The sequence below is a fragment of the Hemicordylus capensis genome, chromosome 6, assembly GCF_027244095.1.
Source record: "Hemicordylus capensis ecotype Gifberg chromosome 6, rHemCap1.1.pri, whole genome shotgun sequence".
In the NCBI taxonomy this organism is placed as follows: domain Eukaryota; kingdom Metazoa; phylum Chordata; class Lepidosauria; order Squamata; family Cordylidae; genus Hemicordylus; species Hemicordylus capensis.
Genome location: NC_069662.1, coordinates 57,800,811 through 57,827,691, shown reverse-complemented (window position 1 = coordinate 57,827,691; position 26,881 = coordinate 57,800,811). Strand labels below are relative to the sequence as shown.

Sequence of the window (26,881 nt, the reverse complement as noted above, 5' to 3'; positions counted from 1 at the left end):
TGTCTTTTGGAGTTATGTATTTAATAATAATAATAGTATTATAATAGTAATAATAACAGAACTTTGTACAGAGCTCTACAGATAATATAACATTATTTACAAGCGAACAAAGGTCAATCTTCTTCCGTTGCGCTTCCTCTACCTTCACTTCCTCCAGCTTGGCTTCCTCCAGCTTGGCTTCCTCCAGCTTGGCTTCCTGCACCCGAACTTCTGAAAATATAAAGTAGATTAAATTATTAAATTAAAATGCACTCAGTAAATTTTATTTCCCCCCGGTGAATCTGGGAAACATTTCTTTGTTGCCATTACTATGGCAAACTAGAAACTGTGGGCTGGTTTTCACAACTGATGGATAGGATCAGGATGCACCTTTCCATATAGACATACCTCTTTTCAACAGGGAGACTGTGGATCTTACCTAGCCTACCAAGCCATTCTAGGTCCTTTGAGCTTTTGGCTCTTTTGGTATTTCTTGTTTTTCCATAACCTTCCAACCTTGCTTTGTGGTTTGCCAGCACAGCCCAATTCTGGCTCTTACATTTCTTTTACAGGATTGCAGGTACACATACAAGGTGTCTTGCAGCATTCCCACACTAAACCTGGTCTCCTACAGACTAAAATGGTTGCAAAACCTTAATTCCTCATAGTGGGCTGGTTTATACAATTCTAATTAGAGCAGGAGACGTGTCCTACCCAGGTTTGGGAGCTGTGTGTGCTCCCATTTCCGTTAATAACTAAACACATGTCAGGAAAATGTTTTGCAAAAGCAGATGTCTTCTTAAGATCACAATCTTGCAGCAGATCAACACTAGAGGGAAGAAGAAACAGCAAAGGTTTGGACTTTGCAGTTACTCACGCTTTCTTTGACTCTGTGCTAGCGCCACCTTCTGCCGTCGATCTGTTAAAAAGAGTGAAAAGCAAAACTTAAGAACAATTTGTGGCAATCAGGCTTGCTCTATTTCCTTCCAGGATCTGGTCCTCAGGTCTGAAAAAACCAAAGGCTGTTCAGGTGCTAGAAATGCAACTCTGGATTCCACCCCATAAATTTTGTTTGATAATTCCATCACAGAGACCAGGTGAGTAAGGATAATGGAGTAGCGTGGGGGGGGGGCGGGGACTGTACCTGGGCCGTGGGCCCCACCAGGGTGCCCCAGGGCATCATCCCCACCTACTGCTACCTGGTGCTGCACCTATCTTCTTTCCCGTTGTGACATGGCCCATTCAATCAGTGAGTGCTTTCTGTGCCGGCCCAGTAGGGTTCTTCCTTCCTCTCCTTGGCAAGCAAGAGAGAGAAGCCCCCAGCTGGGTCAACACAGAAAGCGTTCTCCAGTTGGATGCACCATACATCTTGCTCAGCCCCAGAAACGCCTCCTGCATTGGTGTACTGACACAGGGTGGAAGGGGTATGGCCGGCAGGGGATGGCACAGCCGGAGACAAGCCTGGCATCAGAGGAGGAGGCAGTGGCAGTAGCAGTATGTGTGGGGGGAGACCCGGTGCTGACAGAGGAGACATCGTCGGGTGGCAGGGGGACAGGCCTGGCAGCATTGGCAGGAAAAGGGCAGGCACCTGCCTGTCCAGAGTTGCTGCCAGCCTTCCTACAGCCTGGACAGAGACTGGGAGTGGGTGAGGTACTCAAAACAACTTTCTCTGGCCAATCTTTAACAAGCAGAGATTCCATTTCTTCTTTGACTATGTCTTAGTGGGAACTGATTAGTTTGTTTTATGCCTAAGTCTATTGCAATGCATGCAGAGCATCCTATATTAAGTCTGCTCAAAGGTGGAGTAGATAGTGGATGTAGGGTAGAGCAAACTGGCATAAGTAAAAGGTTGTGCAAATTAGCTACCTTTAAAATAATGTATCTGACAATCCTACTTTGTACTAGGCTGTCTTAAAGACCAGCTCTAAGATGACCAGATTAATGAGAGGAAGAAGCAGGCCCAGATTCCTCTACATGTACTTACCCTCGTTTTGAAGCTTCACTGGGGGGCTTTGTCAATGATGATTTTGGTGATGGTGTGTGCGGAGCTCCTTCCACAGGTGCAGGTATAGACGGACGTGCGGAGTGAGGTGCAGAGGGAGGTGCGGACGGAGGTGCGGACTGATGTACAGACGGACGTGCGGAGTGAGGTGCAGACGGAGGTACGGACTGATATTCGGATGGAGGTACAGACTGAAGTACAGATAGAGGTACGGACTGATGGATGGATGGAGATACTGATGGGGGTACGTATGGATGTACAGATGGAGTTGCAGATGGAGGGGCGTACGGAGTTATGTATGGAGGTACGGATGGAGGTAAGGATGGAGGTACGGACGGAGACATATACATGGGCATTGATGGAGGTACAGATGGAGGTGCGGATTGAGGTGCAAAGTGGGACGGATGTGCAGACCTAACAGAATGAAAGCAGACATTATAGAGAATCTGCTGCATCTAGGCCCGCCTGAGCACATTTGCTTACAGCACTACACAAAGCAACCACATACACCTTTGCTCCAAACAGTCTGTGCTCTGTCAGAGGCAGCGGTGCACCTATGTAATTTTGGAGCCTGGACACAAAGGTTACTGGAGCCCCTGCCCCACAAGTTAAGCATCATCCCCCTACACACACACACACACACACATACACACACTGTGACACACACAATATTTTTAATACGTGGATTCTTGAGGGCACAAACAGCAATTGAACTTACAGGAATGTCAGAATATAAAACAGATATATTTATGCAGATATGCACTAGCAGAAACATTTCAACACACAAGTTGAACATATTCCCATCCCACATATTTCTTTTCCCACTCCCTCCTCTGTCTCTAAAGCACCTGGCACAGGTCACAGTTAAACTTGACCACCTGGTGCAGTGTGGGCCAGCGGTGACCACACCACCCAGGACAGACTAAAAAGGATGTGGGGGCCCCCAAGGGGTGTGGAGGCCAGTGTTTCCTCTAGCAGGGATTTCCAGATATTGTTCACTACAACACCCAGCAATGGCCTTTGGCTGCAATGGCCTTTGGCTGGGGATTCTGGGAGCTGTAGTCAACAACATCTGGGAATCCCTGTTAGAGAGAACACTGGTGGAGGCCCTGGACTTCGGCCCCAAAGTTCAGGGGTAAGAGCGCGCCACTGAGCAGAGGCAATTCAGGAGTATATTGACAGTAGCTTCAGGACAAACCAACAAACATCCTTCATCATACAATGCATATTCTCATGGAATTCATTGCCACAAGATGTGGCGATAGCCACAGGCTTGGATGAGTTTGAAAGGAGAGGATACAGATTCATGGAGCAGAGGCCCACTGACAGCTCTATCAAGATAGCTCAATTGAACTTCCACATATAGAGGCAGTATATCTCTGCATACTTGATATTAGGGACAAACACTGGGTGAACATTATTGGTTTCATGCTCTGTTTGTGGTCTAGCCAGTCATGGGTACAGCATGCTAGACTAGATGAATCTTTCACCTGCTCCAGTAGAACTTTTTAATGTTCTATCTGTATCTGGTAACCTCTCGCTTAGATAATTACAATGCATTGTATGTAGGGTTGCTTTTTAAAATGGTCCAGGAACTACAGCTGGTACAAAATAGGGCTGCAAGATTATTAACTAGGACTGGACATTTTCAGCACATTACGCCAGTGCTTCATCAGCTGCACTGGCTCCCAGTCCGTTTCCAGGCCCAATTCAAAGTGCTGGTTTTAACCTTTAAAGCTCTAAATGGCTTGGGGTCGGGTTGCCTGAGAGAGTGCCTTGCTCCCTATGTCCCAACCAGGAGCTTAAGATCTTCTTCAAAGGCCCTCTTCTGAATGCTCCTGCCAAACGAGGTGAGGCGGGTGGCTACTAGGGAGAGGGCCTTCTTGGTGGTTACACCCCATTTATGGAATAGCCTCCCGAGTGAGCTTCGCCTGGCTTCATCATTTTGTTCTTTTAGATGCCAAGTAAAGACCTTTTTGTTTAGTCCAGCCTTTTAAATTATGATTTTCAAATTTGATTTTTTAAACGGATTTTAAAAGAGTTGCATTGTATTATATTTTGTATTTTCTCTCCCCTGCCCCCTTTTTGGTCTGTTATGATTTAATGTGATCTATATAATTAATTCCTGTAGAGGGGATGAGTGGGGATGTGGCAAGCTCTGCCCCCGCTTCAGCCATGACCAATGGCGGGCCCAGAGGGGGTGTCACATGCAAGGGCGGGAGGAAGGAACGTATGTCAGGAGAGCGAGAGGATGACGGGCAGTGGGAGGAGGACAGGCGGTCTCCCTTATTTTTTGGTCCATTATGATTTAATGTGTCATGTGTTTTAATTTCATGTTTTAATTTCATGTTGTGGGCCACCCAGAGAACAATTTGTTATGGGGTAGCTAACAAAGTTGTTCATTATCGTCATCATGATCTTAAATTTATTACTGGCTGATATCCAGAGTAGCAACCAGAATAGCTGCCAATTTTTGCTGCTCTTTCCTGTCCCCATAAGTGCTCTTTACCTTCCAAAAATCCCTCAAGGACATAGTTTTGGAAGGCAAAGGATACTAACAGAGGCAGGGAAGACAGTGAACATTGCTCCTCCCTCCTGCTGCATGCACACTCTGCTGCTTGGGAAGATTCTGGATGAGTTAGGAGCAGCCCAGGGGCGTAGCTATAATTGAGCGAAAGGGTTCAAAGAGCACGGGCCCCCTGTTCCTGAGAACCCTCCAGCTCCATCCCTCCCTATTTTCTTCATTATCTCCCTCAATCTGGAGGGCCGCCAGAGAGAGGGATGAACACGGGACCCCTATCCCCTAGCTACGCCCCTGGAGCAACCTCTTGCTGCTCTGGATGTCAGTCACTGTTTTCAATTCAATTGGCTGTGGTGCGTCACCACTGCGCTCTCTCCTCCCTTTTAAAGAGAGGCCTAAACATAGTTACATAGCAACATAGGAAGCTGCCTCCCACTGAGTCAGACCATTGGTCCATCTAGTTCAGTATTTTCTAAACTGACTGGCAGCAACTTGCAGGTTTCTGGTCGGAATCTCTCCCAGCCATACCTGGAGATACCAGGGAGGGAACCTGGGAACTTCTGCATGCAAGCAGATGCTCTATCACTGAGCTATGGCCCCCTCCCCTATACCAGGCAGCGCACACATGTAGTCACCCATCCAAATCCAAACCAGGCCAGACCCTGCTCGCTACCGCAAGACCAGCTCTCCTCCAAGTGACATTAATGCACATAGTATTCTACACTAGGTTTTTAGATCGGGAGCATCAAATTTTAGCTTGGGAGCAACACTTTACATACTTTGCAGAATATAATATTTTGAGCCAGTTAAATGTCCTATTGATGGATCTGCCAATAAGTGTAGGTCACTACACTGAGTAGTCCCAAATGACTAGTTGAAAGGGAAGAAGTAACAGCCTATAATAAGGAACTCTGCAATTACTCACAGTGTCTTGGAACTGGGCTTTCTAGCAGGGGACGGTGCAGTCATTTGTGACCTGTCAAAGCAAGAGAAGCAGAAGTCAGAGAAATGAATGGGGTTCGAGGCTACATTCTTCTCCTCCCTAGTCATTTGGTCACCACATTGCAATTACTTCTCAAAGACAGCAGCTTTTTCTAAGTCACTCAGCTGTAGCGCTAGATATACAGTGTCAGCTCCAGTGCTGATGCTGCCCGAGGTGAGGTCCTTGCGCTGCTGGCCACACCCTTGACACTGGCAGCAGCATCAGGGGACAAGGCCAGAGCTGCCTCTTTCATGCACCCATTCCTCGTCACTGCCATGCGGATGGATTTTGAACTGCAGATCAGCTGTGTGGGAGGAAGCAGCTCCCTTTTCACCCTCCTGCCTGCTGAACCTGCAGTTTAAAATCCCATCCCCAATGGGGAAGAGCGAAGAAGGTCATGGAGACAGGAAGGGAGGGTGGCAGGGAGCCAGGAGTGGCAGGCAGGTGACGTGACATCTGGCCGGTGAAGGGCAGGTCACTCAAGCAATACTGTTATTCTGCAAGCAAAAGAGTTTGCTGTCATTATGCTTGAAATGCATAACTGATTCAAAGTGTGTGGACAGGGCGCTTTCCAGATTGCACGCTATCACAGTGTCACAATGGGTCCCTTAAGTGTGCTTCTGTACTGCCTGTGTTTTGACATCACAGCCCCTGTGTTGTAAGGAAGGTGCCTTTCATATTTCCAGTGCCTTCTTTTGGGTTTTATTGATGTCTCACAGCCCTATAACGTTGCATCTATATTGCAAAAAAAAAAAAAAGCTATATTTGCCTGTTGTAGGAGGCTTGCCCCCTTATAACGGATCTCTAATGTGGTTTGAATTTGGTGCCACAAAACGTTCCAGTTTACACCACTTTTTGCGGTGTAAGGCTCACAATCTGTAAAGCGCCCTAGTGACCAAATGATGGCCAAACTGCACATGACATGAGATCCATGGTTAGAAGACAGGTGCAACCTGGAAGCAGACCCTTTTAACTATCAGTCACAGGGGGCCCCAATCTGGGAAGGTGCTGTGCAGCGAGCGGCAGAGTCAAGACTTTCCTCCTGTGCTCTATCCACGTGAAAATTCTCCCCACCACACCAAAGTGGCCATTTGCCCCCAAAGTGGTGATTTGCAAAGGAACCATTTTGGCGCTTTCCTGCAGCAAAATGCTTCCCTTCAGGCAAATCGCATTCAAAACGTAAACAGCATGGAGAGCAGTCTCACGAAAAGTAAAGTAAAGTAAAGTGTGCCATCAAGTCAATTTGGACTTCTGGCGCTCACAGAATCCTGTGGTTTTCTTTTGGTAAAATACAGGACGGGTTTACCATTGCTTCTTCCCATGCAGTATGAGATTATGGCTAAAAAGCTGTTGCCCGATATAGTACCAGCGTGGATTTGAACCAGCAACCTTCTGCTTGTTAGTCAAGCGTGATTAGAGTGCTGGACCAGGACTGGGGAGACCCGAGTTCAAATCCCCATTCAGCCATAAAACTAGCTGGGTGACTCTGGCCAGGTCACTTCTCTCTCAGCCTAACCTACTTCACAGGGTTGTTGTGAAAGAGAAACTCAAGTATGTAGTACACCACTCTGGGCTCCTTGGAGGAAGAGCGGGCTATACATGTAGTAATTAAAATAATAATAATAACCCCCCAAAACAGCAACTTCTTTACGCCGGATATACAACATCTTAGTACTAAATCACAGTGATTACATTCAAAGCGAGGCATCCGACATATGAACGGCACCCTGCTGTCAGCGTAGGGACTGCGGTGTCACAGCACAGGAAGTGTGGAAGCACACTTCAGAGATACGTCCTGACCTTGTTGCAGGGTCTAATCTGGAAAGCGCCTTCCAGGTTAAGGCTGTCCACTAATGCCAGGTTTAATGTCATGTGTAGCTTGGTGCTCAGTATTTACAGTTAGTTCCTGAATGGACGAGTTAAAAAATAACTGAGGAACCCGTTCTGGAACGGAACTCACATTTTTAGTTTTTGATTCTTTGCATTATGCTGTGTGTACCTATTTCTCTATTGTCCAGGGCTGTTTGTGTTATCGGTAAAACCAAAGGATGAATGGAAGGAAGGCATGAATGAAGGCATGAAGGCATGATTGATGTCCCCCAAACGTCTAGTAGTGGAGGCATGCTTTCCCCCCCCCCCGATATAAAATGAGAGGCACACTTTCTTCCTAGGTCTGCAAAGGCTTACTTTTAGAATGTGGAAGCATAATAGCCACCTGCCCTCACAGGAGCCCACCCCATGTGGTGTTTTCCATGAGCCACTGAGTTGAGGGCTGGGGCAGATCTACCATGGGGGAACTGTGTGCAGCAAAAACCCATCACACAATGAGACCAGGTTTTGAGGGGCCATGCACTACCTGCCTCTCTCTCTCTCTCTCTCTCTCTCTCTCTCTCTCTCTCCCTGTCACCATCAGTAGCAAAAAGCTGGCACATGGGCTAATGACATCACAGGCCAATGACATGTGCCAAGAGGTAACATCATTAGCCCAAATGTTGGCCCTTTGCTGCCGGCAGCAACAGGGACAGAGGCAGGTAGGTGGTAGGAAGGCATCCCCCCGCCCCAGCTTCCCTCGTGTTCCTGCTGATTTTGCTTTTCCAGGACATTTGCAGAGTTCATGAGTTCTGCAAGCACAGAGAGCAGACACTGGTACAAAAAAGGAAACACACCAGACAGACCCAGTCTAAACTAGGGTGCTCCATTCTACACGCCCCCCCCCCACAAAACCCTTCCCCTTTGAAGAGAGACAGACAGTTCTGTTGCATGGCAGAATTGAGAGGGCAAGGACTGGCCTTGGGGGGGGCCACTCAGAGTCTGTGGGCCAGGAGGCATTCGTTTCCCTTTGCCATATTAGCGGTACGCCCCTGGACATCAGAAATGTGAACGGCATCTTGCTGACAGTGCAGGGACTGCAATGCCGAAACACAGGCAGTACAGAAGCACACTTAATGGATAGTAATGACACTGTTGTAGCATATATTCTGAAAGCGCCCAGGCTATGAAAGTGGATATTAAGCACGGCGCATTCCTATGCATGTCTACTCAGAATGAAGTAAGTCCCATTGCATTCGACGGCATGTACTCCTACATATATGAAGGCATGGGATTAATGCAGATTGCAGCTGTTTATATTCAGCATGAGTTGGGAGTCAGGAAAAGCTCATTTGCAGGCTCGTTCTGGGAAATGGTGGGAGATCGCAATCTGCCCTAGCAACCCCATCGTTTTGTCCTCCATTTCCCAACTTTATTTATGTTCTTGCACATTAGAGAAAGGTTTTATTTAAAAAACTAAAAAACAATTCCAAGCTGCCCAAGGAGTCCCCTGTTGCAACTTCCCACATCAACACCCCAAAGCTGGGTAACCTCTATTGAAAAATAATCGTGGAAGAGACATTGCAGGACATATAGTGGCCACCAGGACCAGGAAATGGCAGAGCATCATAATCAACCACGTTGTCATCAAACCACTCCTCATGTGCCTCAATAATGCAATGCCTGTCCACACTGGTTGGTTCTACAATTGTGTTAAAATTCAGGCAAATGACCATGAACCAAGGGGGGGTGGGGAGGAGAGACAGGAGGGGGATGCTGAAAACATTGGAACGCAACAGGCTAGCAATGACGTCATCTAGATTCTCTGTAATAAGTGAGTGAATGAAAGATAGTGATTCCAAAGGAAAGGGCTAGTGTGGGAGCAATCAAAGATGAGATGTTATGCAACCCATGCAGATCTGAGAATATTCCTTTCATTTATACCTTGCCCCGCTGAATATATCCTGGACCTTCGAAGTCTTAGAAGTCTGGATCTTAGATTCTTCATCATACTGAAATCAAGAAAATCTCAATCAGAATACCGTGTTGATAGAACACACAAATGCAGTGGAAAGATAAATACTAAATAATTGGTATAATCAGTCCATATATGGTTCGCTGTGGTGAGGACAAAAATTTCTGTTTCTAAAATTTCTGTTTGGATACTTGAAAATCACATGAGGTACAGTAAAGGGAAGTTAACATGGTGTAGAGTTGTTGGTTTTTTATATCAATAACTTGCAAAATCAGATCAAATTAGGGCATCAGGAAAATTTCTATAGTGTTTTTTTGTTTGTTTTTTTGTTTTGAGAGAGAGAGAGAAACCACCCCCACCACTTTTAAGCAAGTTAGGGGAAATTTTCGTGGGAAACTTTATCATATAAATTCCCTCCAGAAAATTCATATCTCTGTTGATGACTGGAGAACATAAGCTATCTCCTTACCCGTTTTGCACCTTTCTTCTTTCTGCACAGAAAGGTCCTTTGAAGGAGAATAAAAAGAAGAAATTAACACCCAGGCCTGATCATTTGCCTTGGAATGCTTATTATTTAATTTAATTTAATTTAATTTATTTATTCGATTTCTATACCACGCTTCCAAAAATGGCTGAGGGCAGTTTACCCAGAGATATAACAAAAAAATAAAATTGATCCCTGTCCCCAAAGGGCTCACCGTCTAAAAGAAACATAAGACAGACACCAGCAACAGTCACTGGAGGTACTGTGCTGGGGGTGGATAGGGCCAGTTACTCTCCTCCTGCTAAATAAAGAGAACCATCATGTTAAAAGGGGCCTCTTTGCCAAGATAGCAGGGAAGATGGAGGAGGGAGAGAATGGAACAAACTGAAACGTTCAGAGGCATAACTAGGGAAAATAGCACCTAGGGCAAGCACTGAAATTGCACCCCTGTCCAAACAGGAATGATGGGACTTGTAGTCAACAATATCTGGAAATCCTTGTTAAAAGGAACACTGTACCATCTAGACATGGTTGTTGATCAAAGATTTGGGCATAATATAGAAATGGCAGCCTGGGAAAAGTTATGGAAAAATGATTTAAAATTCACTGCATGTTATACTATAAAAGAAAACTATTATAAAATGATGTATAGATGGTACTTGACACCAAAAAAATTGGCATTAATGTACAAAAATGTTTCAAACAAATGTTGGAAGTGTGGACACTCTCAAGGCACTTTTTTTCATATGTGGTGAACCTGTGGGAAGGCCAAGGCCTATTGGGATATGATATATAATGAGTTAAAGAAAATATTTAAAATGACATTTCCTAAGAAGCCAGAATCCTTCCTGCTGGGAATAACACAAGGAGTAATCTCTACAAATAACTTAACATTCTTCATGTATGCTTCCACGGCGGCCAGAATAATATATGCACAGAAATGGAAGAGTAATGAATTGCCTTCAAAAGAAGATTGGCTGATAAAAATTTTGGAATATGTGGAGATGGCAAAACTTACAACACTGATAAGAAACCAAAACTTAGAATGTTTTAAAGAAGATTGGAAACCATTGTTGTTGTATCTAAAAAAAATATTTTCCTACTATGGATCTTACAGCAGGTTTTGGAACTTTTTGAAAAAATGCAGGTTGGGTAGATTAACTGTGTTTGTAAGGGTCTAAATTTATGTTTTGAATGATTAATATAGCAAGGGTAAATTTTATAGCTGATGTTTCACGAAGAGAGGTGTGCGGGAAGTCCAGTTTCGTTTATTCTGTTTGTTATGAATGATAATAATACTATTGTTAAAATCAATAAAAATTGATTTAGGGGGGAAAAAAAGAGATGACGTCCTTTCAGCATCTTCCTATATTGCTGCTGCCCAATATAGTACCTGCGGGGATTCGAACCAGCAACCTTCTGCTTGTTAGTCAAGCATTTCCCCGCTGCGCCACTTCAGGTGACTAACAAGCCCTCAAAACGGCAACTTCTTTACGCCGGATATACAACATCTTAGTACTAAATCACAGTGATTACATTCAAAGCGAGGCATCCGACATATGAACGGCACCGTGCTGTCAGCGTAGGGACTGCGGTGTCACAGCACAGGAAGTGTGGAAGCACACTTCAGAGATACGTCCTGACCTTGTTGCAGGGTCTAATCTGGAAAGCACCTTCCAGGTTAAGGCTGTCTATTAATGCCAGGTTTAATGTCATGTGTAGCTTGGTGCTCAATATTTACAGTTAGTTCCTGAATGGACGAGTTAAAAAATAACTGAGGAACCCGTTCTGGAACGGAACTCACATTTTTAGTTTTTGATTCTTTGCATTATGCTGTGTGTACCTATTTCTCTGTTGTTCAGGGCTGTTTGTGTTATCGGTGAAACCAAAGGCTGAATGGAAGGAAGGCATGAATCTTCCCATGGATTGATGTTCCCCAAACCTCTAGTAGTGGAGGCATGCTTTCCCCCCTGATATAAAATGAGAGGCACACTTTCTTCCTAGGTCTACAAAGGCTTACTTTTAGAATGTGGAAGCGTAATAGCCACCTGCCCTCAAGGGATCCCACCCCATGTGGTGTTTTCCATGAGTCACTGAGATGGGGGCAGGGGCAGATCTGCCGCTGGGCGACTGTGTGGAGCAAAAACACGTCACTCAGTGGGACCAGGGTTAGGGGAGCCACGCGCTACCTGCCTCTCTCTCTCCCTCTTGCCTCTCTCTCTTTCTCTCTCTCTCCGTCACCATCAGCAGCAAAAGGCTGGCGCATGGGCGAATGACATCACAGCTCAGTGACATGCGCCATCATTTGCCCACATGCTGGCTCTTTGCTGCCAGCAGCCACAGGGACAGAGGCAGGCAGGTGGTCAAGTGGGTGGAAAGCTGTGGAGGGAGGCAGGGAGGGAGAGAGGGTGGCAGCCAGGTGGGCAGGCAGAGGTTAGCTGCAGTGGCAGTGAGAGGCATAAAAAAATCTGGCCATGGGCCACTGCCTGTATCATGACGCTAGTGGCTAGGGGAGCCTGCTAACTGGAAGCTCAGAGTGGTGACTTGCGGAGATGCAACAAGCAGGCAGCCCCTCTCAGGCTGGGGAGTTCTTCTATGCCACTGCACTGGGAGTGACACAGCTCCAACATGACAGGATCGCCTGCCCTCAGTGGGGTCTCCCCTCCCCAGAGGCAGTGCCCGAGCAGTGAGTCATGTAGGAGTGCAACAGATTCTCTGCAGAGAAGCACTTGGGGCTTCAGGAGCTGTAATTATTCTCATGAGCTTATTCCTTGTGGCACATTATTCCTTCTACTTCAAGAGCCCCACCGCTCATTAAGATCATCTGTGGAGGTCGGCCCACAACTGACACCGGCGTGTCCGGTGGCAACTCAGAGTTCGGCCCCCTCTGTGGCCACCCCAAAACTTTGGAATGCACTCCCTGTCGAAACAAGAGCATCAACATTTCTGGTAGCCTTTAGAAAAATGCTCAAAATGCACATGCTTATTAATGTTTTAATTTTTGTACTTTAACCCTTTTGCAAACTGCCTTGAGACATATGTTTGGGCAGTATAAAATATATCAAATAAATACGTCAGATAAACATTGGTTGGGAATTACTGCTGTGCATATTAAGGCACACTTGGTTTTTTGCATGGCTCGCAGACATTACTCTGGGAGTACTTCTGGATCCACACCTCTCCTTGGTTTCTCAGGTTGAGGCGGTGGCCAGTGGTGCTTTCCATCAGCTTTGGTTGATACTCCAGCTGTGCCCGTTTCTTGAGATCAATGACCTCAAAATAGTGGTACATTTGTTGGTAACCTCCAGACTTGACTTTTGTAATGCGCTCTATGTTGGACTGCCTTTGTACGTAGTCGAGAAACTTCAGTTGGTTCAGAATACGGCAGCCAGGTTAGTCTGTGGGTCATCTCGGAGAGACCACATTACTTCTTTGCTGATGGAGCTTCACTGGTTGCCAATTGTTTCCAGGTAAAACACAAAGTGCTACAGTACTTATAACTTGTAAAACCCTAAACGGCTTAGGCCCTTGGTGTTTAAGAGAGCGTCTTCTTCACTATGAGCCACACTGCCCAATGAGGTCATCTGAGGAAGTCCGTCTCCAGTTGCTGCCAACTCATCTAGTGGCTACACAGTGATGGGCCTTCTCGGTTACTACCCTGAGATGGTGGAATGCGCTCCCTGTTGATATACGATCCTCCCCATCTCTGGCAATTTTTAAAAAACATCTGAAAACTCACCTTTTCACCCAAGTTTTCCCAGCTTTTAAAAACTGCCTGTTTTAATTTTATGGTTGATTTTAAATTGTTGAATTGTTTTAACTTTTTATATGTGTTTTAATTGTTTTATGTTAACCCCCCAGAGACAAAGGTTTGATACATACATACATACATAAAACCATTTATTCAGAAATAACTCCATTTTCTCCTTCTCTTTCCCCTTCCCCACCCTTTTCCTTTCTGACTCCACCCCACATAATCTCTACAGGATCCCCACTGGGACAAACTTCTAAACAACAAACATAACAGATATTGAAGCTCTTCTCACAATCAGTGAGAAGAGCTTCCAGCAGGCCTGTGGGGAGAGCGGGTTAACTTACACCTCCCTGCAGATGATCAACAAGCCGTCCCTGGGCGGCCGTTTGACTGCCCACACAATTACTGGCTCTGGTTGGGGTGGTGGAGATTGGCGGCCCCTCAGAAGTCACAGGATGCCCCACGCGAGAGTGTGGGGCATCCTGGAGAAACCTCCGGGACCAGGAGCCTTGTTTGAGCCTGCTGGCCAAGGTCTCCTTGTGTGTTGCCATGGTGGAGTGCCTTGCCATGGTGGCATACGATCAGAAAACCCAGGTTAGCGGAGCACTCACTCCACTAACCTGGGTTAAGGAGAGGGCTACTTTGGCGGCCTAGCTGCCAGAGAATCACTGGGCTTGCCCGCAAGCCCGGTGGTTCTCACGATGATAGAAAACTGGGCTGGGCTCCTTTAGCCCCGTTTACCCCCATTGTGAGAATAGACTCATTGGACAGAATACAACCGTTACTTACATTTTTCTTGAGCTGGGCCTTCTTGAAGGCGGTTGTTCTACTGGTGATGGGCTTGGTGGACCTGGTGGAGCTCCGGGAACTCTGACAAACAGAGAAGAGCCAAAGTTATGTGGAGCTTGCAGAAGACTAATAGGGTCTCAAATGGTTTCCCAACTTGGTATCATTTATCCAAGACTGTTTGGCTGTTATGAACCTGACTGTATTGGCACAGCGACACTGCACAAATTTGCCCTGCAGTGGTTCATATCATGGCCAAGATTGTGTTAGTGGTCGAAAAGAGATAGCCTTAGCTATGAACCGCTTGTATCGAGAACAGAGTACTGGCTACACATTTAGAAAGATCAAATCCAAATTGTGTGCTAAGTAAGGCTAAATCCTGCAACAGGAATAAATTATGTACATGAATCAGTTTGGCATGTCTTTCCATGTTTGCGTAATTCCTTCTGCTTCTACTAGCCAGAGGGAGGGCACAAAGATCTATGCCGAGTGCTGAAGTCCCACATTTGATTAAGGTTAGCAGCTGAATGACAGGCAAACTGTTCAAATGGGGAAGCCATTAATTGTATCTTGAAGCTAAGAGAATACAAGTGCATCTCCTGAATGCCTGCTCAACAGGTTACACAGTTGCCAGGCACAAGAGCTATGCCAGGAAAAAGGTGACAACTCATTCTATGGCTTGTGTTGGTTTTGCTAGTTCCTGTATTGGCACAGGAACTTTCACACCAGGGACTTTCACACACATGACTTTTAGCTCGCATCTCCTCCAGAATGGAGGGTCCGAATTCACATATCAGCTGGATTTACCCCAAAATCGCGGTGGGCTATCAGGGACCAATTCAAACACGATTCTGGCTTTCCCCGAGTTAGGGCTGCGCATTCTGGCTTAGCCCAAATTATGTCTAGGGTAAAATAATCCTCTATTTGCGGCAACTTTTTCGGCGGGGGGGGGGGATTTCTGGTATGCCCTGACGCTTCTCCACAATGTGCAGAGGGACCATTGCCAATAAATCAGCTTTAAAAAAAACAACAACACCTAGGTCTTTCGGGGGTGGGTGGGTTAAAAAACTGTTTGCTGCGTGGATTTGCGGAATGCCAAGAGTCAACAGAGGTGGCTACTTGGCAACTTGTCTCACTGGTCTTCCACAAGGAAGGGGAATTTGATAGCTGTGTTCCTTATTGTCTGTCTGTTTTCCCGACTGTGGCTAGCTTTGCTGGAGAAGAATCCAAGCTGTTATTGAAATGGGCTAAATGGAGAGCCAGTGCCCTTTTGCAATGTGTAATAAGAGAAATATAGCAAAGGGCTTTGGCCACTGGAAGTACTGCTTGCTGTGTACTTCTTCTAGGCTGCCTTCCTTGGGCCAAAAACAAAACAGAAAACAAAACAAAATGCACAACCCTACTGCCTTCCTCCTCCCTACCCCGTAGCCTGCCTTTTCCCAGCAAGTTGGCTGGAAACAGAAGGCTGGAGGGGAGAGAAACTACCTGTGATCAATCATGCAGCTCTGGCAGTGTAAACCTAGGATGGAGTGTGGGTAAAATAGAGCCAGCCACACATGCTTTCGCTGGCGATGGGGAGGCAGAGTTGTGGTGCACGGAGTACAACTTTCGCGAGTAGTCTTTGGGCAGGGAGAGATCGCAGTTGCTTCTGGCTGTGTTAAAGAAGTTTGGTGAACCTAGAAAATCTGTTCCAGGCTGGGCTCAAAGAACAGTGTTGGCAAATGGTGGTGGTGGTGGGGACCCTTATAAAGAAAGGATTGGTGCAAGGTTCGTTTGTGGGGGATGGTTAATGCAGAGGGCGGCTTTTCACTGTGTGTTGGAAACTCAGAGCTTAATTTTCAAAAATTAGAGGTGCCGGGACGCAAGTCTGGGTTTTGGTTGTTGTTATTTTGCATTTTAATTTTTTATTGGCTTTTACAACAGCTTACAATTAAGTAAATATTGACTTCCCGCTTACCTATCTGCACAGTTCATGTTAACTATACATATAAACCATTGCTATAATAATTCAAAATATAGATACTCCACATTACTACTCGATTTTACCAAACCCAACCTGCTGTTATTACTATATTTCAAACCCTACTGAAAAGTCCATATTAGAAAAATATTTATTTAAGTAAAGTAAAAATGGTTCCCAATCTTCTTTGAAAGATTCCAAATTTTCATCCCTTATAAGTGCTGTAAGCTTTGCCAACTCAGCATATTCCAAAATTTTTATCAACCAGTCTCCTTTTGAGGGCATTTTAGTGTCTCGATTTCTGCGCGTATACTATCCTGGCCGCCATGGTTGCATACATTAAAAAATGTTAAATTTCTTGTGGAAAACTCTCCTTGGGTTATTCCCAGCAGGAAGGATTCTGGCCTCTTAGGAAATGTCATTTAAAAATTTTTCTTCAACTCATTATATATCATATCCCAAACTTTGCCTTCCCGCATGACTACCACATATGGAAAAAAGTTCCTTCACATTGTCCACATTTACAACATTTGTTTGAAACATTTTTATACATTAATGCTAATTTTTTTGGTGTCAGATACCACCTATACATCACCTTATAATAATTTTCTTTAAAAGTATAACATGCAGTAAACTTTAAATCAGTTTTCCATAATTTTTCCCAAGCAGCCATATCTATATTATGACCCACATCTTCAGCCCGTTTTTTCATAGTCGTTTTAACCACTTCATCTCTTGTCTCCTCCAAAAGCTACTTATTTAATAATAATAATAATAATAATAATAATAATAATAATAATAATTTGATTTCTTTACCGCCCTTCCAGAAATGGCTCAGGGTGGTTTACACAGAGAAATAATAAATAAATAAAATGGCTCCCTGTCCCCAAAGGGCTCACATTCTAAAAAAACACAAGATAGACACCAGCAACAGTCACTGGAGGTACTGTGCTGGGGGTGGATAGGGCCAGTTACTCTCCCCCTGCTAAATAAAGAAAATCACCACGGTAAAAGGTTCCTCTTTGCCCAGTTAGTTACTTATACATCTTAGAGACTCATCTTTCATCATTTTCACACAACTCCTTCTCAAATCTCAACATTTGATCCACAAATCCAACTTTAAGATCCTTTTTATAAATTTCATTTAGCTGATGATACTGAAACCAATTACTAACCAAATTTTGTACTTCATTTAAATTTTTTAATAAGTCTGAATTTTGGTTGTGACCGCAACAGCACTCTGCACATGCTCAAAGGGGCTTTTTCTTGCTTCACATAGTTTGGAATGGTTCTAAGTGGGCCCTAGTACTAATTAAGCCCTCCCAAGATGTGAATTGACAAGAAGTCAGCCCAGGCAAGCGTCTCTCCAACTTCTCATTCATTTTTGCAAGTCGAGAAATGAAACTTTGGGATAATTCATGTGTGTGGTGTGGAAGGAATCGCTGAAAAATAGAGCCCATTGATTTTGTTCACACAAATAAGTTATCCTAGAGGATCCTTCAGTTCTTATGCATGCTATAAAGATAAAAATGAGCCCCTGAAATTGGGAGTGGTTTCTATGAACATACACACAGAAACATTCGCTGAGATAATACTTCGGGTTTAGTGTTCTGTTGTTTTGACTAGTCAATCTTGCAGAACACCAACTGACAAACCAACAATAACAACAACAACAAGTCTCTCGCCTTCTCCTCTGGGAGGTGATTAGTTGGGGAAAAAATCCAGGAGCAAGCTGTGGGAACACACAGAGGAAAAGATCTGCAGGGAATGCAAAGAGGAGCTGACCCTTTGTGAACCGTCAATTTAATTCCCCAAATTAAACTGTTGCGAATCTGCTGCAAAGCAAATTCACTCTTCAGATACCCCGTGGCATGAAGCCATGTCTGGATAATTTCCAGGAATCTTCCATACATTTTGCAGATTTTGCTTGAAGCCGAAAGTCACAGAAAATTGTCTTTTGGCATTTGCTTTTATGTTTAAAGAAAGAACAGCCGTTTAGGCACCAGGTCCTCATAAAGCCATAGGCTAGAAGTTCTGTGCAGCAATATAGATTTACAATTCCCATCCACATGACAAATGGGGGGAAATGCCTGCTGTGGAGAAGCAATTGGGAAGGAAGCACCACTTTCTGAATTTTAAATGTTACTTAAATTCAGGAGTGCAATCCCGCTTTATTGAACCAACCGGGCTTTTAAAATGTTTTTCCATAAGAGAGATGGAGAAGGAGAATGACTCAGACCTCAGGTACTAGGGCTGGAGATGGAGCCTCTTTTTGAGAAAGGAGGACCTCTTTGGCTGGATCCCCCTTCTTGCCTCACTACAGTGGATGCTGCTGCTTGGAGCTGCCTTCTCTTCTCCTACTAGCTTTGAGGGCTAGAATCTCCAAGAAGGCTCCTTCTGCCCTTCCATCAGCCCCAGAGAAGACTGGGGAACTCAATCCAAGTCAGACAGATGCCTCTGCTCTCTTCTGGGGCCTTCAGCTGAGCAAGAGATTTTGACTGTTACCATACGCACATTTAAACTGGAGGTTAGTTGCACTGAACTCCATGGGATTTACTTCTGAGTAGACATGCATAGGAGCAGGGTGCTTTCCAGATTACACTCTGTTCAGCAGTAAAATGCTTCGGCTTGGCAGGTTCATTTTGAAAACGTAAAGAGCCTGTGCAACCCTCCTACAATGGGAAAATACAACTATATATTTGTGACACACATGCAACGCTGTAGGACTAAAATGGAAGGATGAAATCCGAAAGAAGGCATTGGCAGGGGCGTACCAAGGTAGGAGTGGGCCCAGGGATGAGATTTTAAAATGGGCCCCTCGCTGCCTTCCTCTCCTTCTCCTGGACCCATGACTCTGCTGCAGAAGAACATTAAAGAGACAACACAAACTGTCATCTGAATCCACTCCAAGATATATGGACCCAATGATGGGGAGTTGTTCTCAAACCCAACAAAACAATTTGCAAAATATGGGGAAGGCAACTTGTTGAAATTTGATGCTGCATTTTTAGTATATTGGCTTTTCACAGTAGAGGTTTTCCATGGTAAAATAACAAGACTTAAAGAGCACTGCAAATTAATTTAACATTTTTATTTATTATGTATTTATTCAACTTTTATAGTGCCCTTCCAAAATGGCTCCGGGAGGTTTACAATTAAAACATCCATACAATCCTGCAAACCAGTGCTTGGATGTGGTTCTTTCGGAGTTTTTCCAGTCTGTGGGTTGTCACCAAGTGACTCAGTTTGAAAGCCTTGACCCTTATTTCAAAACACAACCACACCACCTGAGATTTTGTGCTGACATACGTTTATAATAAAACTGCAATCCTGTGTACACTGACTGGGAAGTCAAGCATCTTTACACACACACACACACACACACACACACACACACCATGGCACACTTGGGTTCTTGAGGGCACAAACAACAACTGAACTCACAATAATGTAATAATATAAAACAAGTATATTCATGTAAATATGCATTAGAAGAAACATTTCAACACACAATTTAACATATTCCCACATCCTGCATAATTCTTTATCCACTCCTCTCTCTGTCTCTAAACAATGGAATTCCTATTGAATATTTTGAATATTTGAATATTTAAACAATTGAATTCCTAACAATATAAAGATGTAAAAAAAACCTCTACGCACAAGGTAATGGGTTTTTTTGAGCGAGGATGTGATAGACCTTGGAATTTTTGTTGTTTTTTAATGCAACTTGGGGGCTGGGTGGGAAAGAGACCCACTATTCAGAAAAGCAGGAGTGCTTAGCTGCTCCCTCATGCCTCTCTCTCCTGGCTTGCACTCTTTCCCTCGTCATCGCTGAATGGAGTGTTTGGAAGGAAGGCATTTTCCCCCTCTCCCAGCTTCCCTCCTGCTTCTGCTGCTTCTGCTTTTTCAGGACATTTGCAGAGTTCAGGAGTTTTGCAAGCACAGAGAGCAGACATTGGTACAAAAAAGGGAAACATACACAAGACAGACCCGATTTCCACAAGGGTGCTCCATTCTCCACACACCCCCACACATGAAACTCTTCTCCTTTCCCCTTTGAAGAGAGACGGTTTGCAAACTGAACTCCAAGCTCCATAAGTTGCAAAAAAAAAAAAACCCAAAAAAACAGGGTGGGGTGGGGGCTTACTTGTTCTTGCCTTCTTTGTGGTGTCTCCTGTCCTCTTCCACCTCCAGGTCCAGCCTGGGCAATAGAAGGCATATAGAACCGTCTCCCTCCCCCAACAGCAGGACAGAGCTCAGCAGCGATTCAAACAATTATTCTCAGCTACCTCAGCCTGCCGGAAGTTTGCTTGTCTCCCTCCTTCCATCACATCGGGCTCCCAGCAGCGCCCTCTCGCTCTCGCAAGCATGCTGCATGGGCCGGGAAGCAGGGAGAGATATGACAGGCAGGCAGCTGCCTTTGCTCTCCCTTGCAGGCATACTGCATGGCAGAATTGAGAGGCCAAGGACTGGCCTTGGGGGGCCCCTCAGAGGCTGTGGGCCAGAGACATTCATCTCCCTTTGCCTCATTAATGGTATGCCCCTGGACATCAGAAATGTGAATTAGGGGTGTGCACAAAACCCACTGGCCCAGTTTGCTTCGAAGCTGAACTCACCTCAAACCCAACCGAGCCAGTTTGGTCCAGCACCCCTCGAACCACCACCACCACCAGCCCGTTTGGTTCGGTCTGGGGGGATTCAGAAACCTTTTCAAGTTTTAATTTCTTTTTTAACCTTAAAAGTGATTGTTGAGATGGCAGGGGGGTGAGTGGAGCTTCCCCCTTCCCCCTCCAGCCTTCAAGATGCCTCCCTCGGGCCTTTTAGGCCCATTTTTTGCCTGTTCAGGCCTTAATAAAATGGCGTGGCAGCCAAAATGGCAGCCAATGTGCATGTGCAAATGGCCTCTGCGAGGCCTGGCATGGCCCATGGCCTCACAAAGGCCATTTGCACATGCAAGGTGGCCATTTTTGTTTTGGCAGCTATTTTTTTTAATATATATATTTAATGGCCACCATATATGAGCAAATGGCCCCTGTGGGCCATGCCAGGCATGCTTGGCGGCTGACGTTTTGGCCACCATGCCGTTTTAGGAAGGCATGAACGGGTCAAAAAACAGACCTACAGGGCTCGAGGGGGGCATTTGACCTCTGCGCACAAATCCCCACCACCACCTCAATGATCACTTTTAAGGTTAAAAAAAAAATTTAAACTTGAAAATGTTCATGAACCACCACCGAACCATCGGGGTGGTTTGGTTCTAGGCAGAACCGAACTGGGGGGGTGTGGTCCAGGGGTTGAACCATCGAACCCCCAAACCCAAACCGCAAACCCCCAAACCTGTTTGCACATCCCTAATGTGAATGGCACCTTGCTGACAGCGGAAGGACAACGATGTCGAAATACAGGCAGTACGTAAGCACACTTAATGGACAGTAGTGACACTGTTGTAGCGTATCGTCTGGAAAGCGCACAGGCTATGAAAGTGGATCTTAAGCTCAGTCCATTCCTATGCATGTCTACTCAGAATGAAGTAAGTCCCATTCCGTTTGATGGCATTTACTCCTACATATATGTAGGCATTGGGTTAATGTAGATTGCCGCTGTTTATAACCAGCACAAGTTCGGGAGTCAGGAAAAGCTCATTTGCAGGCTCGTTCTGGGAAATGGTGGGAAAGAGTGATCGATGGGAGAGAGTGATCGCAATCTGCTCTAGCAACTCCACTGTTTTGTCCTCCATTTCCCAACTTTATTGCACATTAGAGAAAGGTTTTATTTAAAAAACTAAAGAACAAAACAATACCAAACTGCCCAAGGAGTCCCCTGTTGCGACTTCCCACATCAGCACCTCAAAGCTGGCAAGCCTCTATTGAAAAATAATTGTGGAAGAGACATTGCAGGACATATAGTGGCCACCAGGACCAGGAAATGGCAGAGCATCATAATCAACCACATTGTCATAAAGCCACTCCTCATGCGCCAAGTGAGTGAATGAAAGATAGTGATTCTGAAGGGAAGGGCTAGTGTGGGAGCAATCAAAGATGAGATGTTATGCAACCCATGCAGCTCTGAGAATATTCCTTTCATTTATACCTTGCCCAGCTGAATATATCCTCGTCTTCAGAGGATTCTTCATCATGCATTTTGTCCACCATGCTCTTTTTCCGTACTTCATCCAGAAGCTGGTACATATACTTGAGCCAAAGAGGCTTATCGAGCATTGAAGAACCTGCACCGGAAGACTGAGCAGAAGAAGGGGATGTGTCAGTGGGTCACAACAAACCAACTTCAGGCTTTGGGGCTGATATCATGCCATTATTTAGAGGTTTTCTAGATGATAGTAAAATATGCTACAAACCGAGCTTGCAAATGAATATAAGCTGAGAGTTTACAGAGAATCCAGAGTCTCCTGCAGATTGTTGCTTTTTTCTTCTGGGATCTGATGGGGAGGTCACATGGGAAGAAGGCTGCTGGTACAATTTTCACTGCGCCCCCTGCTGGCCACCTCTTGCTTCTCGTTATTAATCCACCCCTTCTCAAATTTATTTTCTGATGAATGTGAGCTAATCACAATTTTCTGGTGAATGTGAGCTGGAGGAGACTGTGTCTTTGGGGGACATTCGCTTCCCATCCCAAGCCCTTGGATACGGCAGTTAATAACTCCAACTTAAAAATGCATTTTTAGCTTACCTCAATCAGCCCAATTACTGAAATGATGATTATTATCACTGCAGTCACTGAAATAGCAAACAACAGCTTTTTGCCATAGCCATATTCTGGGATTCCCTGGCTTCCAATCTGCAAGGTGGGACAAAGAGAAGGAAAATGGAAAATAGGCTTTTTTGTGTTTCTACTTTTTCTCCCCACCCCCGAATAAAAAACACCACTTGTATTGCTCTCTGTTGAGTTTGCTCTCATATGGGCATATGCAATTGTCTTATACCAAGTCAAACATTGGTCCATTCAGCCCAGTACTGTCTACTCCATTTTACAGCTGCTCTCAGCCCTGAAGCCTTAACTAAGATGCTAGAGATTAAACCTGAGCTCTCCTGAATGCAAGACATGGGGAATTGCCAAACAGAACCACTCTATTTGAAAACTGAAGTTCACACAATTTCTCCACGGGGTGATCTGCCGAGTTTGTTGGCCATCGTGCAATTTCACAGCATTACCTGCTGACCATCTGCTACCAATCTATGACGGAAATCAAGTCTTTTGAGACCATCACAGATTGGCAGCAAATGGCCAGCAGGTGGTGCTGTGAAATTGTGTGATGGTTAGTGACATCATCTGAAGGCATCATGCAGAAGTGGTAAGAACCTCCATTTTCAAACACAATATTTCTTCATCTGGAAACACCCATGATCTGCCTCTCAGCCACATGCTTCCTCCCAGATGCAGCCACAGGGTGTTTGCAGGCCCTAGAGAATGAACTTTTTGGCCTCTGTTTTCCTTATTAAATGTCATAACGAATAATTAAGAATCTTCTTTGCTCCAGCACCACAGTTTGTAACCTGCACCTGAGCTCCTCTGTTTCTGCTAATTTCCCGTTGCTGTTGTTTAATTTTAATTTGTTCCTCTTCATCATCCATTAGTCTCTATGTTGCTATGTTAGAAAAACAGGTATACAAGAAAAAGGCTTAAGATTTGCATTCCTTCTTAGAAAACCTCTCAAACCAAAGTTCAAAAGCAAATACTGAACATTTACAAAATCCTACAATCCAGGATAATTTCTGATTCCAGAGAGCTGAAAGTGGTATGATTGAGCCATTGTCATTCATGCTGTGCAAAGTCATTTTTATGGCACAGTGTCTTCTTTGGTCAAATAGGTTTTGCAGGTGTTTATAGTTCAAGGTGCAAAAATCGCCCCCATTCAAGGGAGCTATGTGCGAGTGTGAGAAAGGGAGATAGCATGAGCAAGAGAGAGCATGAGAGCACACAGGCCATGTGGATTCTTTCATTCCACCTTGAGTTCTCTTCAAAACCATATTATCAGCTTTCTAGTATGTGCAAAAACCTCATTCCACTCTACTTTGTCCCTTTCAACCCAGATCAACCTGACTCTGCCTCTCCTTGCCTTTGATTTCTTGCTTCTTTACATGCTGTGGCCCTTGGCTGCAGGCCATATCCACAGATGCTGATCCCTTGAGCCAATTTGCACCTACCCAGTCACAGCTGAGTGGCCCACTAACTACTTTCAGCCATTTTCCAGTAAGGAGTCAAACCAAAACTCAACCTAAACTGAAAAACGGGTTCAGAATTGTGTTCAGTGTACCAAAACTGCACCCAAATCTAAACTCTTGGTTGCCTTGAACTGGAGCCAAACCCCTTATCACAAAAAGTGGAAACTAGTTTATTTATTTATTTAACATAATTATTTAACATAATTCATAAGTGGCTAAATAATGTGGTTCAAAACAACCTATTTAATTGTGCGTTTTATATTTTATTTTCCTGTTCTTTTAATCCTGTTCCATGTATTTTGTTTGTAAAAACCATTAACAGAAATGAAAAATTCTGTTAAAATTTTAAATATACATTAAAATGATATTATATATATATATATATATATATATATATATATATATGTATGTAAAAAATATATCATTCACACAACCACTGGGGCAGGGGATGGGGAGGGCGGCGGGAGCGGCAGGATCACAACTACCTTTCCCTGCACAACCTCCATTCCCTCCCAGGCTCACCATTCATCTGCCTGTCCACATGACTGCCACTGCAATGAGCAGTGCAGCAATCTGGAGGCTGGGAAAGCAAAACCTGGCCTCCAGGAATTCCACAGTGCACCACACGAGCAGCACTGTGCATTGAGAAACTCTAGAGGCTGGCTTGTTCCTTCCCTTGGTGTCTATCATTAAAATGGTTGCCAGCAGCCTGAAAGGAGCTGTCAGCAGCCCAGCTGCCCACATGACCAGATGGTGAGGGAGGAGGGTGCATGGACACCCACCTACCTCACCTGGACTACCCAGTCGAGGACTGCTGGGATTGGGACCGATCCTGGTGCTTCTCATGAGCAGCTCTACCCAGGTTGGGCTGCACTGGCCCAGCTAGAGCTGGTCGTAAGAATGACCTCATTGTTTCTCAAGTGATATCATGGTACTTATTTTACAGATACAAGTGAGAGTTTGATATTCTTATTCTGCATGAGAGTTTGACATTATTCTGCATGAAATATATTCTGCAAAAAGGGTTTGGTATTTTCTGCATGAAATAAATTTAAATTGATTCAAAACCAATTCAAATTGACCGAATCAGTTACCAAACCACTTTTTAAAGGCAGTGTCTAGATCAGAACTGCGTTTATTGAAATTTTAAAATAAAGCATGAACAACAAACCCAAATGTTTAATAGGCTGACTCTATGCTTTCAAGAAGCCAGTGCCAGGTGAACTCCCATTGCCTCCCATTGTTCACACCCAGTGAGCAGCTTTGGAGCCACATCCAGGTCAGCTGATTGTTGCCCAAGCTCCCGACAACCCATTAGTAGTCTTGACAACCCCTCAGGCTTGACAAGGTTTGCCTCTTACTTCAGATTTCCCCAGTTTTCTTGGACTTCCTGTGGCCAAGTTGGAGACATACTTCATAGACAAGAAGTATGACTTCCACAATGCGGAGTTATCCATGAAGTTTTCTCTCTCACTGAATAGTTTCATGAGGAGACCTGTTCTGGAGATTAGCGTAGCACAGGCCAACTGGACCCTGGACACTGTACAGTCCATTTTGAGGATACGGAGTGTGTGGGATATGAGGTTCCTCACTGGTGTGTTTGGGATAAGGGGCGATAGCCGCTTGTTCAGCTCAGCTTCAAAAAGGTCCCCTTGAAGCAAGTAGTCATCATCAGTGGGCAAGATGTTCAGCTTGTGGCGAGCAGTGGTCTTCACTTCATGATGCTCCCAGTGTGTCTCATGGGAGGCCTCTGTGTCATCTCCTGGGATTTGGGGTGCCTCTGCGTTATCTCCTGGGATTTGGGGCACACCACCTTCCTGAGTTCCACGCGTGAGCTGGTTGAGCAGCGCCTCCTTTGACATTAATGGTGCATTCTGTGATGTCTGCTCTGAGTTTCCTTCACTAGGTTCATTTTGGGAAGAGCTGGACCTACCCTCCAGCAGCAAACTCTGACTAATGGGACTAGTGGTGCTAGTGGTAGTAGTGGTGGTGGTAGTGGTGGTGGTGGTGGTACTGGGAGCCGCTGTTTCTTCCTCATGCAGAGAGCGGTCTTGCTGGCTTGACTCCCTGACATGTTTCAGAATGATAAGAATGTAACTTATCAAGTCTTCTGTAACTTGTTCTCTGAGTGCCATCTGTAGCAAATTGGCCAGCATGTACAGCTTTTTCAGTTCAGACGTGTCATTCCACTTGATTTGCAGGACCTCTTCAGGTTTCAGCTTACCTAATTCCTGGACCGATTTCAAAAGGTGTGGGTTGAGTTCACCTAAATTGGTGTTTCTCTGCCTCACGGTGACCTTCATTGTTATGTTGCTGTGTAAAGGTTTCTCAGGCACAATGTTCAGTGTACTGCTGGCATTCAGCTTCCTGGTTTCCAATGCCTTCATGACTTCTTTTTGCATCCTGTTCAAAGCCTCATCTTTCTCTGCTCAGAAAAAAGAAGAAA

The 26,881-nt window shown here is 44.9% G+C and overlaps 1 protein-coding gene across 5 annotated transcripts; it reads right to left on the bottom strand.

Moving 5' to 3' along the window:
* On the bottom strand, positions 1-26,881 carry LOC128332035 (uncharacterized). Of its 5 annotated transcripts, none has more exons than XM_053266250.1 (10): positions 25,797-26,881; positions 22,943-23,050; positions 22,346-22,494; positions 14,296-14,376; positions 9,738-9,774; positions 9,238-9,305; positions 5,428-5,478; positions 1,964-2,395; positions 857-898; positions 1-207 (listed from the first exon to the last, which is right to left on the bottom strand). In XM_053266250.1, the coding sequence occupies exons 1-10, from the start codon at positions 26,835-26,837 to the stop codon at positions 114-116; spliced, it is 2,103 nt and encodes a 700-aa protein (XP_053122225.1). In that variant the 5' UTR covers positions 26,838-26,881; the 3' UTR covers positions 1-113. The 5 variants fall into 5 exon arrangements, with proteins under 5 accessions (XP_053122225.1, XP_053122224.1, XP_053122226.1 ...); XM_053266249.1 differs by having other exon boundaries at positions 1-210; positions 25,797-26,880; XM_053266251.1 differs by lacking the exon at positions 14,296-14,376 and having other exon boundaries at positions 1-210; positions 25,797-26,880.